Source organism: Manacus candei, unplaced genomic scaffold (genome assembly GCF_025592945.1).
Source record: "Manacus candei isolate 608988 ecotype Guabito, Panama unplaced genomic scaffold, ASM2559294v1 h1tg000081l, whole genome shotgun sequence".
Classification (NCBI taxonomy): Eukaryota; Metazoa; Chordata; class Aves; order Passeriformes; family Pipridae; genus Manacus; species Manacus candei.
Window position 1 is genome coordinate 6099542 of NW_026138129.1, and position 16727 is coordinate 6116268.

The 16727-nt window shown below is 38.9% G+C and overlaps 1 protein-coding gene across 5 annotated transcripts in view; it reads left to right on the forward strand.

Moving 5' to 3' along the window:
* GRM1 (glutamate metabotropic receptor 1) overlaps positions 1-16727 on the forward strand; it is a 178298-nt gene that overhangs the window by 130571 nt on the left and 31000 nt on the right. For all 5 annotated transcript variants that reach the window (XM_051811294.1, XM_051811295.1, XM_051811296.1 and 2 more), the window contains exons 5-8: positions 1803-2049; positions 7785-7953; positions 9815-9941; positions 15426-16356. In XM_051811294.1, the coding sequence (XP_051667254.1) occupies positions 1803-2049; positions 7785-7953; positions 9815-9941; positions 15426-16356 (1474 nt within the window). The remainder of the gene's footprint in view (positions 1-1802; positions 2050-7784; positions 7954-9814; positions 9942-15425; positions 16357-16727) is intronic.

Sequence of the window (16727 nt, forward strand, 5' to 3'; positions counted from 1 at the left end):
ACAGAGGTGCAACAGATGTCCAGGCTATGCCATACATAAGCGAGGGTACATATACACTGGCACACTCTTTGCTTCTCTGGGTAAATACTTTGTCACCTTGCATATAAGGTCTTTTATTCTTTCTGTGTTTCTGAACATGGATCTGAATGGTGTTGGTTTCATCTGATTTGAATGGGAGCTACGAACCTTCTCCTGCAGAGAAAGTGGCAGATATTTTGCCTCTGGAAAGAATTTCTCCAACTGCTACTGCCTTGATGGTGCTGGCAGTGAATGTATGGCAGCGAGGAGCACATGAACTCATTCAGTCAGATTATGCTATTTTCATAAGGCTTTTTTAATTCACCATCACAACTATGCTATGTTCAGCTTATCTGGAAAATAGTTACTGAAGCAAGATTTTCTTGTCTAGTTGCAAAGAGACCCAGGGAAAGCAAGTAAGACATCCCTGCATTTGGGATCTCTGCTGTCCTAATGAATTCTAAGTTGACATTCCTGAGTTGTAGAGCAAGCAAGCTGAGACCTACCAAATCAGAGCCATTTCCAAGGATAAATGTAAGGATAGTCCTGTGGTTTCATTTGAAAGATGTATCATACATACATTAGGGTAAGGAACCATTTTTTTAACTTGAAACTTTCAGTGAACTTGCAGATTTTTACCTCCTTTCTTCATATATTAAAAGGACAAATATCTTCTCCAACCTGGATTTGAGAAGTGTCAGCTAACACCTAGTCTCTCACACGTCCTACTTCCCTAATGTAGACAAGGTGTTACTTAGACAAAGTAACAGAGACTGGATTGCAAATGCCTGTTAAACACTGAGCATCGTGGGAGGCCTGCACATAAAAGCATCTTGCAGTTTGGAGCATAATGTTATTGAATGACTTGAGGGAAAAGAAACAAAACAAGGAAGTTTCCTACTTCCAGCAGCCTCAGGACCCCTGCAGCAGAGGTCTGCAGTGATTTGGTGTTGGTAGTGGCAGAATCAGCAGCTTGTGAGGGGAAGCAGGGAACAGCCCCGGACCCACTAGAGTCTGATGCAAAGTGCAGCCACAAACGGCGCCTCCTGACAGTGCCAGCCCATCACCAGATCAGAGGCAAAACCTATGTTAGGTGAAAACCTTCACTGCCACACTGTTTCCGATCAGCGGACAGGGGCTCCTATGTCTGCTCAGGGTACAGTTACATAAAAAGTCTTTTAGCGTATCAAACTTTGTTTGATTTTCTGTAGCAATCTCAAACTGGCAAATGTACTACTACTTTTAACCAAAATTATTATTTCTGATAACTCAAGAAGAGATTCTAATTTACAATGTTTACTTATTAACACTGAAAGGCACATTGCTATCTTGACCCTCAAAACCATGAGATTAAGAAAAAATAATCTTCAAATGTGACAAAAAGTCAAATTTACAAGGAAACTGCTTTTAAAAATTGCTCCAGCTGGAATGCATCATTCTCATAGCGGTCTGTTTAACCCTTCTTAGCATAAATAACATTGCAGAATGACAAGGAAAAATTCAAAAAATAACAAATGAAAGATGACAATTTGATTAAACTGGTACTTTCTCATGAAGCATTTCACTTCCAATGAATTAAAGATTTGGAGGTATGAGAAATGGTTTGATTATTTATTTATTTATTTATTTGTTTGTTTGTTTGTTTTGAATCACTGGCTTGCTCCTTATGCTTCTAAAGCTTTTTAAGAGAAATAAGGAATTCTCTTTTTACATATCATTGCTTTTTCATATATTCATGTTATTTCATCTTTGTTTATACCAACGCTTTTTTCTTATTATTGTAGGCAATGAGAGCCTAGAAGAAAATTATGTGCAGGACAGTAAAATGGGATTTGTCATCAATGCTATATACGCTATGGCTCATGGACTACAAAATATGCATCATTCCCTTTGTCCTGGACATGTTGGACTCTGTGATGCTATGAAGCCAATTGATGGCAGTAAGCTCTTGGAGTTCCTCCTCAAATCCTCATTCATTGGTGTTTCTGGAGAAGAAGTTTGGTTTGATGAAAAGGGAGATGCCCCTGGAAGGTAAAGAGGTTTTGTCTCAACTAATTAAACCAGAGGTTGGGAAGGGGAAATGTTACTGGGTTTGGTGCTAGAGAATTCTCTGGCTGTTTTGCTAAAAAGCATGCTAACATAAAGCTAGTCATAAATGAAGCTATCTGGATCAGGCTTTCCAATAACCAGGAATAATACTGGTAACACATGACATATTGATAGCTATATCTTATATTGGGACAGGAACTACAGTTCTAGTGTTTCAGGAGATGACCAGCCTTGTATCTCACAGACTTTTGGTCTGTGAGGTACCACTGGGGCTCAGAACCAGGGTTTTAGTATGTACAAAGCCTAATACAAATGACTGGAATTTAGTGAAGCATTTGCTTGCCACAGTTTTGAAGGGAGGGCTGTAGTGTACACCTCCTTCCAACCACATCTCTGCCAAAACCTCACCAGAGACTATTTACCTGTACTTGGAGAGCTCCCGTATGGTCTCCTTAACTTGTTTCACTCTCAATATGGGCAGCTCAGTCTCAGAGTTTAAAGACAGGTCTGAGTAGAGCAGGATGAATAACTGGGGGGTTTTTGACAGAAGTTTATGTGTTTCACTCATTTGAGGTGTGGTCCCAGCTTTGGTAGCTGCTACTGTCTAGCCCTCCCTAGCAGACACAGTATGTACCCAAGCAGTGGGTAATACAGCAACTTTGTGGACTTGGATGTCACCCTTGTTTCTGTTATGGGAGAGAGCTGACAGAGATCTTTGCCTTTCATTTAGTTCAGCAGATTCTGTTAAACTGTTTTAACAGATGGATTTTTCAATTTGTTTGTTTTTTATAAATACATTTAATTCAGCTGCTGAAGTACAAAATCCATTATTAACCGAAACCTACTCAGGGACTGCTTTATTGAAGTTAGTTTTCCTACTGAGTTATTAAAGTGTTATAAAAGACTCTCTCACTCCATCTTTGGGCTTATTGCATTAATGCATCTGAGTGCCAACACTGCACAAAGGAAACAAACAAGAGTTTTCAATCTGGCACATGCCTTCAAAGAGTATTTGTAAGACACAGTGGTCTTAAAGCAACTCTTGTCTCTATTACTAAGCTTTATTGGGAAAACTGGCCAACATTTTACCATTTTCTATATTGCTATATTCATTTCTATGGTTATATTTATTTCTATTGTTATATTTAAACAGTGTATATATTTAAACACTTTGTTACATTTAATTAGTAATAAAAAGCTAGTTAGTTGGTTTGGTCTTCTTGTTCAGAGTTATATACTTCAGATTCTTTTTAGTCAAATATACACATCAGCTAGGTCAGACTTTGAAAGTAATGGCAAGCAATTCCCTTACACTCAAGCACATGCTTATTGACACAAATGCATAAATCAAGTCTTTGCACATATAATTTAGATAATACAGAGAAATTGCTGCTTAGGGTAGCTTTAGGCTTTTTACACACTATTTGTGTCCATAAAAACATTACTCCAGCTTTGCATATACTTCATTTTCATTCTGTTAGTTATTTGGTTTGATGTTTAGATGTAATTTTCCAATTTTAACCCAATTCTTATTTAGTATTTTGTCACCCAAGAGCATTTCCACAACTCTTATCAGTACCAATCATAGAATTAGATTGAACAGTTTCTGAATTCAGAATATAAAAGGGGATATATCAGAATATTTCTCTGAGTGTACTAGAATGATAGAATTTATTCTATCCATCATTTTGATCTGTAGCAAGGCTCATTTCTCTTGATTCTCTGGACTATTTAGAATTTGATGCGTTATTTTAGGTAGGGTGGTTTTTTGTTGTTTCTCATTTATATTTTCACAGCTGGAGCTAGCAAGTTTTGGAAAGAAAATTCAATTAACCTTTTGGTTATTCATTCTGTAATCTTTGGATCAGTCTGTGGCATTTATGACATGGGCAATATCATATCAGAGAATGGCTATATGTATATGAAATGTGATCTTTACAGTCTGTCAGATCTTTGTATCCCAGCAGTAGTTTAACAGAACTGCATTTAGCTTCAGACTGGCTTTAATGTTTCCACAGCTTCACATCCACTCTTTGTGGATCAGTGAACAGACTATAGCACTGTACCCATACCCAAAAGAGCTTTTGTACCTTAGCAAAATGGAAAGATAAACACTGCACACAACACCTAAATATATCAAAGACAGTCTGCTCTGAAATTTTCTATTTTTTTGGCTTTTCACACAAATGTGTAAAAAGTTTTCATGTATCCTGTCATCATATCATGTGAACAAATTAACTTCACGAGCCGATATAAATTAATATTCCTTCTGAGAAGGCAGCAATCTTCATCATAATTTATTCTCAAAATCTGTGAGATTCTTCGAGCAATTGACTCCCACAAAATTGGAATCATCATGGGTAGAGCAGATAGAGAAGCCTGTAGTTATGTTTGTCTGGCACTCACATAATCTCTTCTTTTAATGTCCTTACCAGCTTCATGAAACCTTAACCATTTGTTTAAATACAACTCTTTTTCTATCTCAGGCTCAATTCATGGTGTCAAGCTTTTATCAAAATGAGATTAGAAAACACAAAGCACTTTTCAAAGGTGCATTTCTTCTGTGAAGAATCTTTTCTTTGAAGATCTTTTATGCAGAAATGTAATGCAGGCTTTTATCAGAAGGACACAAATGCAGTCATTTAGCTGACTGCACTGCCTCTGGGAAAAAATGACATGGATGTAAGTCTGGAAACTCAACTGTATGTGTTTGCTATACTGTCATTAAGAATATGCTGGTAAAATTGCTGCACTTTCTATTTCCATTGGACAGCTCCCATTTCCTTTCTCTGTAGTAATCTTATCACTCAAATTTCCAGAAATGGTTGGAAAAGGTGTGAAGGATGCCGTAGTCAACGCCACATCCTCCTTTGGTCCTATGCAAAGGGCAGCGGCCAGATACATTTCTACCTCTGGTCTATTCTAGGGTAATTGCCTCCTTTTACTTTGTGGCAGGTACTTTGTCCTTACCTCTCTAGGAAAAACAATTTGCATAAACCTTTCACCATAAAATGCTTTGCGACAATGGGCAGGAAAATTTCCCCTACAATGGACCTCTGATGTGTGGGGAAATGCTGAGGTTCACAAACTAATAGAAACATTTCACCTAACTAAAATTTTACCTTGACTAGACTTGGACTTAGAACCATGTAAGTTTATCTAGTTCAAAATAGCTGTTCTGGCTTCAGTCATGACAACTCTGCCAACTCCAATGCTTTGAGTAAATTATCAAACGCTTAATGCAAAGACTTCCTTTACTTGTATGTAAAGGATTTTTTTTTTCCAAATATGCATTGCTTTTTTGGAGTTTGGATTCATGGGTGTTTGTTTTGTCCATTTACATCTCAGCATTGCTTGGCATTACTGTTTTCCATTCTGCCTTCCAGAATAGCGAAAATCACTGCTAGTCTAGTATTATGGCTATGGAAAAAGGTAAATTCAGCTATCTCAGATTAACCAGAGTAAGACTGTGCCTGTGACCAGCATGGTCCTCACTCTCTTAGAGCTTCACAACTCTTGTCAAACCCATTTCTTGTGGAGTAATAATTCTTAGCATGGACACAGACCAAAATTGTTGAAGTTGTACATATGCAAGCAAGGGAATGGAGGGAGGTGTTCCAGCACTGATCTTGTTCTTGCTCAAAGCAGAAATTTTTCATTAGGAAAAAGAAGGAAAGGATAAAGAACTTAAGCAAACCCCAATATGCTGAGATATTTGTTAGACCACATTTTTTTCACTTAAAATTCAAGCTGCTTATCAAAGCTATAAACATTGTACAACTTGTCATATGTAAGACTGTGTCAGAGCTTTTAGTCTGCATACTTTATCCTTTGACAGATAACCTACAGAAAAGGGAATAGTATTGCAAGAAAACATAAGAAACTCTTAATTGATATTGCATTAATGCCAATCTGTGCCTTGTAGTATATTTTTATATATTACATTACAAAATTTCATTAAGGGAATGTGAGATTTTACTAATCTTTTATTTCCTTTCTTGAATTCATTTCCAGCCCAGAGTAAGTAATTTTGTATCAGTCTAATAAAAGGTCTCACAAAAATCCAAGTAATTTTTCTTGTTAGGAAGAGGCATGTACATTCCTGCTGACTTTTACTCCTGTTTGCTGAGTCTCCGTTATGAAGTGCCTGACTCTCACTGCTTCATGCTATACTGATTCTTCACAAGACTGGAAACAGCATTCCTTTTTTTATGTGCTTCCACTGCAAGAACTGGAATATGAGAAGTGATTGTTCCCTAATGAGTTTGAAATTTACCCCTTTCCTAAGTAATGCCTTTATTAGTAGCCAATTGCCAGCCAACGGAGCTGCCTCCTGATTGGAGCTCCATTGAACTCAGTAGCAGGAATCCCTTTTCAGATGTGATTCAGTGGAGCTCTGCAGTGGCACTGGCATTATCTGAGCATGCATATTTACAAGACTGAGGTCTGATTACAGCTGTGAATATGCACTTCTTTAGATAGTCTTTAACTAGAGAGATCCCAAAGACTCAGTTAAGAAAAAAAGAGATCCAGAGAGTAATTCAGCACTTTGTTCCTCTGTGAAGTGCAGAGAGAGTTGAAATTTTGCATGTTTGAACCTCAGAATCGAAAAGAAACAAGCAGAGATCTCTCTTCACTCACAACTGAGCATCCCAGTTTTATTTATTGCTCATACTTTGCCTACCTTACCTTTCATTCCTTAAGCACATACAGGTTAGCAACACTCGTTACAAGCAAAGGATTTTTTTTCCCCAGAGACTGAGACAATACAGTAGAGAAAAACAAGGCAGTAGATCTCAGGCTTGTAAGATGGAAGATGCTTAATTGTTTTCAGCTCCAATGCTGATTTCTGGTTCTCAGTCATCTTTCTCTTGTCCGTTTTTTAAAAAAAGCCCCCTCGCTTCTCATCTTAAGAGACCAGGCTGTAGGTTCAGCCTCTTTTGTGGTTCTTCCTCTCTGTGCACACTCCAATATTCATTCTTCCTTTCTTGGTTATTTCCTACTAAGAAACAAGCCACATTCTGTGCGTGTAAGAAGGAATAGAATAATTAGTGTTATGGGATGTGCACACATCAGGTCCAACACATTGAAGACAATGATGGAGGCTGGATGTTTATTGTAGCAGTTTCTTATGCTTTCCTTACCTTAGCCTGGGGAAGTGCTCTCCTGCTTGCTTAGGGTGTGGAAGTAAATTTTTTGACTGAGTTGCTAACTTTTCCTGACAGTATCACTGGGTTGGGTAATATAAATAGTTGAACTAGTGCTTGCAGTTAACTTATGGCAAACCAGTTCAGTTAGTTAGAGCACTTGTATTTGTGAGCTTCCAGCAAGGGCTATACTACAACCAACCTCTATGTAGACACAAAGTAAATGTTAAAGACATATTGAAAAATGGTATGCAAACACACCATCCAGACATAGTCTACATGTGCATTTTTAGCAGAGTTTGTTCTTTGATGTGCAGTTCTTTCTGGACCCACAACTTTTTACTCACAGTTTCATGCAAGCAAGGCAGGCAATCAGCAATTTTGTGGCAATCAGAGCTGCCACTTCCCATGATTCTGCTGCAAATTCTACAGGATTTGGTGTTCCTTTGAAACTCAAGTCCCTGGTGTTAAGGGATAACATGAATATTTAGAAGCAGAGGGAGAAGGGAAGGTAAATTTTTGTCCTTTTTTTGCAGGACAGTGACTCACTTTCTCTTTTTTTCCTTGCAGGTATGACATCATGAACTTGCAGTACATAGAGCCCAATCGCTATGACTACGTCCTCATTGGGACCTGGCATGAGGGTGTGCTCAACATCGACGACTATAGGATTCAGATGAATAAGAGCGGAATGGTCCGATCAGTGTGCAGCGAGCCTTGCTTGAAGGGCCAGATTAAGGTGTGCCTCAGACACTTACTTTCTGCTGTAGAAATGTGAATATCCAGTTTGTGTTTTTCCCTAAACACAAGCAAGCTTCTTTTTAAGCCAAGGGATAGGACCTCCTTTTCTTAAGGAAAGCCAAAATTGTAGAAAGACTCCTAGATTAATATTTTTCTTTAATGATCCCATATACAGGCCTGTGTTTTCTAAAATTACCCTTTGTAGGGATGCAGAATCTTCTATGTGACAGGATTTGAATTTCACCTTATGTGAGAAAGAACATGATTTTCACTTAGTCATTGCTTACAACATTCAGTGGCTGTGATTCACTTGGGGGCTGATCCTGAAAATATCGTGACCCATGGGAATCCACTATTTTGTTCCAGCAATAACACCTGCAAGGAAAAGTCAAAAAAAAAAAAAAAAAAAAGAAGCCTATTTGTATCTCGTGTTCACAACAGGAGGTATGGAAACACAAATGAAATCACTCTATGTTTACCAAACAGTAGCACTCGCATCAGGCTACAAATAATTTGCCACCTGTCATGTCTGGATGACATAAAGACATGTTCCACCACTATCAAAATGGTATGGATGTAGTAAGTTTAAAATGGCAAGAAGCCCATTCAGGAAAATCTCCTTAAAGCAGACTTTCCTTTCTATATTCATTTAATAAGCACATTTACAGCTTTTTATTTCTATATTGCTACTCTAAGCAATAAGTGATTGATGATTTGGCAAAGACACAGTGACATAATCCAGCAATCTTGGAGAAGAAACATTGTTGGTATTTACTACCCTCCAAAACATCTTTTCCCTGTTTTTGAGATTGTGCAGTTTGCGTATGTGTGTATATGTAAACACCAAGCATACAAAATGCCAGCTTCATCTCTCTGAAGTCTATTGGACTCTCTCCATAGACTACAGGAGGAAATGTTAACTAAAAAAGCCCACAAATACAGTATTCAATAAACAAACATTTTGCATTTCACTACTGTAGTTATCTTTGCATATAGCTGGATAGGAAGATCCTGAAAAGAAGACTGGATTTCTCCTTCCTGACAAAGGGGGCCAGAGTCTTTGTCAGAGCCCCATGAGCTGGAGATATCCTTAATCTTTCTTTCAGCCTCAGGGTAATGAAACTAGGAGTCAAGACAAGGAAAACATCTTTTCAGCATTGGATCATTACAGTTAGCAGCACTCGCAGTGAAGAAAGAAAGCTTTCAGAGACATTTGTCTCTAAAAGAGCTGTTTGCTCGGTCACTGCATAATGGTTTCCTTTTCTGCTAGGAACCAATACATCCTTTTAGCAGTATGTTTTTTAATTTGCTCTTATTTAAATTTCTATTTACACTTGTGTATTGAGCCCCAAAGAGACTTCCACGTAAGTTGGAATTTATGTGTATATGAATGTGCTTGTGTGTAGATGTAAATACATATGTATTATGCATGAATCACTCTTTGTTCTAACCCTTGACTTTGTTTACTGTTTTTTACCACTCAATAGATATCAAGCGTGGGTTGAACTACTTGTTCTGACCTCAACCCCCTTTCAGATTAAACCTCAAATTTGATTGAAAATACGACACTAACCATACCTGTGTACCAAAGGGATAATTGTTTCATATTTTTAACTCAGAACTGCTCTCACCAAAACAAAATAGAGTTGTCCCTAGAGATTATCCTTGAACTCCTAAACATAAATTTTAATATACAGGGATAGATACAAAATCATGATTCATGTTTTCTAGCTGTTTGAAATGTGCCATACACAGGAATCCTGTCATATTTTAAACAGCACATGTGTTATGTGTTTGCCGGGGGGGCTTCTTTGTTGTCTTATAGAGGATTATAACTGAGGATGTATTTTGCATTGCAGGTGATCAGGAAAGGAGAAGTGAGCTGCTGCTGGATTTGTACTGCTTGCAAGGAGAATGAATTTGTTCAGGACGAATTCACATGTAAAGCCTGTGAGCTTGGCTGGTGGCCGAATACTGACCTGACAGGTAGGGACGTGTCCCTCCAAACACATTCCCTTCCTACAGAGCACAAGGAGAATGCTCTGTGGTGGACAGTAAGGTGGCAGCATGCAGAGATATTAAAAGTACATACTTGGACACATACTCCAGTGCAGTTTAGAGTGAGTGAAAAGTGTTATGTCTTTTGGCTTAGTGGAACAGCAGTGACGGTAATGACAGCAAAATTTCTACCAAGAAGAAACGTCGTAGTCTGTTCCTCATCTTCAGCTAGCACTGATAAAGCAATAGTAAAGCTGTTAAGACTGCGAATGAACTCAGCAGCATTTGCTGCAATCTAGCAGTGACTATCACAAGAGTTCAGTGCATTCTTGTCATATTGACTTGATACTCTTTCTGATCATTCTACCATGCGATTAGTAATAATTTTTGCAGTATTTCAGGCCATTCAGTAACTCATTACTGGACTGTTCATATAAAGATCATTCTCACTGTACCCACCAGCAAGAGGAATTTCAACAAAATCCTGAGAAAAGCTGGCTGAAAAGAGCTTGAATTTGTCTCCCTTGGGTATATGCTTTCGATGAATTGCATGTTATGGCATCTTTCTGTTTATTTTGTACCTATCAAGGTCAACCTAAACACCTGCTATGGGCTTTGCCAGCAACCCTTACCCCAAGAAAATAAATATAACACATTGAGAAGCCTCACCCTGACCTTAACTTTCGCTTTGTATCACTGTAAAAGACTACTGGCACCTCTGTCCCATATCACATCTGCAAATCTTGGATGCCACTATTCAGCAGGGCATCATTCCTAACAATCTGATCACCTAGCTGAAGAGCAAATGTGCAACTTATCACATCTTTGTCTGGCTGGCAACTAGGTCCTGATGCAACATTTAACATATAGATGAAGTCCTCAAACTTTGATTAAATTGTTCCAAGAGATACTTTAAGCTAGCCACTGAAGCCAAATGAGCTTTCAGAGGACGTCTTTTGAGAGGGAAAGCTTGCCACATCTCCAGCTAAAAACATATTATTAATCACAATAGACTAGGAAACCCGACACATTTTCTATCTTGTTTTTCCACGGAAAATAAGCTATGGTCATGTCCCAGATGCATGCATAACTGTCTATATCCTATTACTATCACTCCAACGCTCCCACCTTCCCACTCCCACCCCTGCCTCAGCCCTGCTCTGGTGTGCAGCTGAACCTAGAAACAGATTTATCAGGATATAGAAATCTTAGTGATCATTCAGTTCTTTCAAGTTTCATGTAAGTGGGTTGTAGGAAGGGGAGTTCATGAAAAATACCTTCCATAAGGGTCTCAATTGTGGGAAAAAAATCTTATTTTACTAGAAACCAGAAAATCCACAGAACCTTTCATCAATATCCTGACCATTGGAAGAGCTCATATTTAATTCCCACCTCCTAGGACATCGGTGTCCATTAATTTTAAAGCAGATATCCATAGACAAACAGGTTTTGTTGGTCTTGGAGGTTCACAGACTTGTTTGTATCTACTCTTCAGGGAAGAAAATGGGGACTTCTTTTTAATCAATAAGGCAGAACAAGAACCTAGTGAGAGATCAATGTGAGCTTGAAAGAACATGGTTCAGTGCTACCAGCTGTTCAAAGTAGCTCAAAAGGGGTCATGTCAAAATGACAGGCACTGCTGAAAAGAGTTGAAGAAAGCATCAGTGCTGGAAAAAATCTCAGGGGCATGTTGCAATCTATTAACTTTTAATGAAATCAGTAGATGACCTGCTGATTTGTGTTTCTTCTCAGCAAGGAGGCTGGACTGATGCTGTTACAAAATCACAGAAACGCCAGCCAAATGACAGCTTAGCCATCGACTGATTTCCTAGAGAACATTGAAATGGCAGTCTGCTCTCACACAGCTTCTTTGGTCTGTTTTATTGAGGAAAAAACCTTCTTTCTTTTAAACCCCTGAAATTCATTTACTTGAACTGTAGTACGAAGTACAAAGTTGTGAAGAGAAGCTGATGCCATCCTAATCCTTAGAAAAGGGTGATTTAGATAGATAAACTCTGGCTCTTGAACTTTGTGGGAGTCACCACTGGTATAATTTAATTTGAAATTCTCTTTTTTTGCCAGGACTCTGATCAAATGTCTTTTTATAGCTTGATTTTATGTGTTGTATTCATACCCTGATAGTCATCTAGACACAGACGGTAATATCTCAAAGTTCAGATTATTTTTCTCTTTGCCTTAAATCTTAAATGCTAAACACGTACACAGTTTTAGTCCCATTTTGCATCACAGATGGAGGCTCTAAAATCCTTAATCCCTTTAAGAAACGTGAAGCACATACAACCATTTCCTATGACATGCTTTTCAAGGTGCTCATTCTCTCCATTTGAAATCAGTCTCTGTTGCTGAGCAATCCTTTCCTGATATTTTAATTTTATTTCTAAATGTAAACAATTTTTTTTAGAGTGCTTCTCCTAAATATGAGTTCAGTGAGGTTGAGTCAGCAGGCGCAAGGGATTTCTCACCGCAGATGATGAAAACCTGACCTGACAAATAGTCAGTAAAGCCAGTACCTTAGGCCTTGTGCCAAGAGAAGAGATATCTTTTATAGTACCAGAATATAACATAAGAAGGATGAATGTCAAGCTAGTAAACCTAGTTTACATAAATAATCTTAAATAAGCAATAAACCAAGACAGGACAGGAACTTTTATAGATTTGCAAAATTAATCATAAAGTTTTGGGGCCATCAGTTACCTGTGATGTGCTAATGACCTCAGACAACATCATAGATTCTTTTATTGGCCTTGCACTAATAATATAATAATTACAAAAAATAATCGATTACCCTTCTGATCTTGGAAATTGTTCACGGTTAAAGTGCAGGGAAAATAGTAGATGAAAGTTACCAGACAGCTTTTTACTAGAAAATTTTAACTCTGAAACTTTCGCCACTTATTCTCCGGTTTTTTGAAGTTTGGATTAGTTGTTATGGAGTTTGTTGGGTTTTTTTGTTTTGTTTGGTGTTTTAAAGTCATGCGTACACAATTTCCTGGATATCCTCCCCCAGTCTCAACAAGGTTCCAGAGCCCACCTCCTCCTAGCTGGGAAATAACCGACCTTCACAGGTGTTGACAACCAACAACTGTTAACTAATAGTAAGCAGTGCTGGAAACTTTCTGCGTTGTTTGTAGAACATGTGGTTCTTGGGCTTGTTGGTGCACAGGAATTACACTGATTTAATGAAACAGATTTCTAAGACGTTATGCAGGATGAGCTTAAAGAAATGATAGGCTTAACTACCATGTTGGATCTGTGCTAAGGCTCTGAAAATATAGTTTAAAATGGAATAATGTGTGTCTTGATGTTGCTAAGCTTAAACCCCACATTGAAACTTAACCCTTCCAACAACCACTGACCAACTTCTTGTTTAAGAGGAGCTTTGCATATATTAATCAATGAACAGGAGCTTCTGATCCTTAGTCTTGTTTTAAATTATAGGAGCTAGCTTCCCCTCAGGGTAGCTGAGGCCAATGGCCAGAAATTTCCACTTTTAATAAAGAGCTTTTCCTCCACACCTCATCATAAAAATACTGTCTGAAAGTACTTGTTTCCTCACCTGTCTGAGTCTTGAACAGACCACCTTGAGCAAAACAGAATTCCTTTCTTTAAAAAATAAGACCTCCAGTTGCAACTGCTCTAATTTCTATTAGTTTTGATGTTACAAGCATATGTAACAACAATACCTGTGGTGAAGTCAGCCTGGTGTCCTTAATGACAAAGCGTACAGAATTATAGGACCTTTTTCAGTTCATATGACATTGGCAGACATTCAAAGTTCAAGCAGAAATTTTCCATGTCAGGACTTTGCCTTGGGCTGATTTTTTTTTTTTAGATTTCAAGAAAAAAACATTTTTTCTCCATCTGTTTCTCAAAACTAGGTTACAGTAAAACTGTTCCACACCCTGATCCAAAATCCAGACCTCTGCTTACTTCTCTATTATTTGGAGGGAAAGAAGTTTACATTACAGTAGAGTTATCACTTGGTAATTTTTTGTCACCCTGTGGAAAATGCAAGCAAATTAAGTAAAACCGTGGGTCTCAGAAGTTTTTAGTTCATAGATGGTTTCTGCAGATACATTTCATACTGAGGAGGAAAGGTCTGAGCACAACTTCTGCCCATCACAATGTCAGGGCCCTTGCTAAGGTTTAGTGACAAAACTGAGAGAAATAAATGCATCTCTCAGAAGCTTGCTGACACCATCCCCTTTTCCTGGCTCTTCTCAGCTGTGTCCAACAACTCAGACAGGCAGAATTGACGAGCAGCCAGTCCAGGTTGTGAAGAGGTGGACCAGATGTTTGTAATGGAGACATCTGCGTGGAGAGGTGGCTAGGAAAAAAATTAACTGGAAGAGGAACTGAGATGGGGATGGCTAGGAACTGGGGGGAAAGATACTTGAGAGGTGGGAGAAGGCACAGAAGGTGAGCTGGGTCCAAGGGAAACTGTAGGAGGAAAGAAACAAGAAGTAGAAGAAGCCATGGATACTTTTTTTGGATAAAAAAAGTGCTAAAGAAATTAGAAAATGCCAGAATGAAGGTTTTCAGTAACATCTTCTAAACCATAACATCTTATTAACAAAAGGGATTTTATTTTCTCTGTAATGTTTATTGCTGGAATTATTTCTTCAGTACAGCGAGGAAGGTATCTAGAGGCTGTTTTAACTTGAGTGTGGGAGAGAGCAGTTAAGTACCGTCTTAACAGATACCTGTATTTGCACGCCTTTACTAGTCATAGAGGAGAGCTTTTCCAGTTATTTTGTGAAGGTATGCATATTTGGGTTTGATTTTTCCAAGAGAATTAAATTACATTATTTAGTGGAAAAACAATGAGTATAGGGTTTGATAACATAAGAATAAGTTAATGTTAAGAGAAAAAAAGTATAAATATACTAAGAAGGTACAGCATCCATGGTATAGTTCCATTACAATTTTGGATTTATTTTTATTTTTCTGTCCATAGATCCCTAGTTAATTTATATTATGTATAGAATCACCTTCACAAAAATGCAGTGGGTCAAAATATAATGATTTTGTTTAGTATTAAAATAAGTTAACCTGAGGAGGTCAAAACACTGCTCATTCTGATTTGTAACAATCCTTTCCCCGCTGAAATGAAAAGATGGTGCTGAGTTTGTCTGAATTCTGTTCCCAGATTTGCCTTTGATATGCTGGGCTTGTAAGCAGGTATCTCAAGAAAAATTATGAAAAATTTCTAAATCACATTTCCAGTTGTAGCATCATGAGTAAATTTTGGGACAACCAAAACTGATGTGTGTTTTTTGAATACATTTCATCCAAACTTCTCCATGCTGCGGTTTATTCCTTTGTAAAATGGCTTTAGCAATCCATGGCACACGGGCTTATGCTAATGTTTGGATCACACTGGGATACAGGAAAAAAAGTTCTTCAAGCAGCTACCCTTCTAACACTCTGTTTCTCTTCTGTACACTGCAGGCTGCGAACCCATCCCTGTAAAGTACCTCCAGTGGAGCAATATAGAGTCTATTGTGGCTGTGGTCTTTTCCTGCCTGGGGATCCTGGTCACCATGTTTGTCACCCTTATCTTTGTGCTCTACAGAGACACCCCTGTTGTCAAGTCCTCCAGCCGAGAGCTCTGCTATATTATCCTTGCTGGCATCTTTCTGGGTTACATCTGCCCTTTCACCCTTATAGCCAAACCCACCACAACATCCTGCTACCTCCAGCGCCTTTTAGTGGGCCTCTCCTCTGCCATGTGCTATTCTGCCCTTGTGACCAAAACCAACCGCATTGCACGCATCCTGGCAGGCAGCAAAAAGAAGATCTGCACCCGCAAGCCACGTTTCATGAGTGCATGGGCCCAGGTGGTCATTGCCTCCATTTTGATCAGCGTGCAGCTGACACTGGTGATCACGCTGATCATCCTGGAGCCCCCCATGCCCATCCTCTCCTACCCCAGCATTAAGGAAGTTTACCTTATCTGCAACACCAGCAACCTAGGTGTCGTGGCTCCTGTGGGCTACAATGGACTCCTCATCATGAGTTGCACGTACTATGCCTTCAAGACTCGCAATGTGCCTGCCAACTTCAATGAGGCCAAGTACATTGCATTCACCATGTACACCACTTGTATCATCTGGCTGGCCTTCGTGCCTATCTATTTTGGGAGCAACTACAAGATCATCACGACCTGTTTTGCAGTGAGCCTGAGCGTGACAGTGGCACTGGGGTGCATGTTCACTCCTAAGATGTACATCATTATAGCCAAGCCTGAGAGGAATGTCCGCAGTGCCTTCACCACCTCAGATGTGGTGCGTATGCATGTCGGGGATGGCAAGGCACCTTGCAAGTCCAACACTTTCCTCAACATATTCCGGAGAAAGAAGCCAGGGGCTGGAAATCCAAAGTAAGTGGATTGACTGCAGGTACACATCTGTCTGTGTATGTCCCTCTCTTTGCCATTCTCTCTTGATTGACTGTAGCCTGCTGAATAGTAAGGTATGTAACAGTTTTTTTATCTCACAGAAAAGGTGGAAATGACCCTTCAGGTCTAAGCCTCACATGGATATTGACATGTTGCTTATTTTCTCTCCTGCTCTAAAGGCAACCCTGTACACAACAGCCTCTACCACTAGAGCAGGTCAGGCAGTGGCAGAGTAACCAAACTCCATTTGCAGCTTCTCCCATCTCTCTGTGCATGTGACAGAGACTTTATTCCCTGATGTGCAGTTGCTCTGTGTTATTTTCAAACTGAGGTTCTATTGTAGCCTTTTGGAA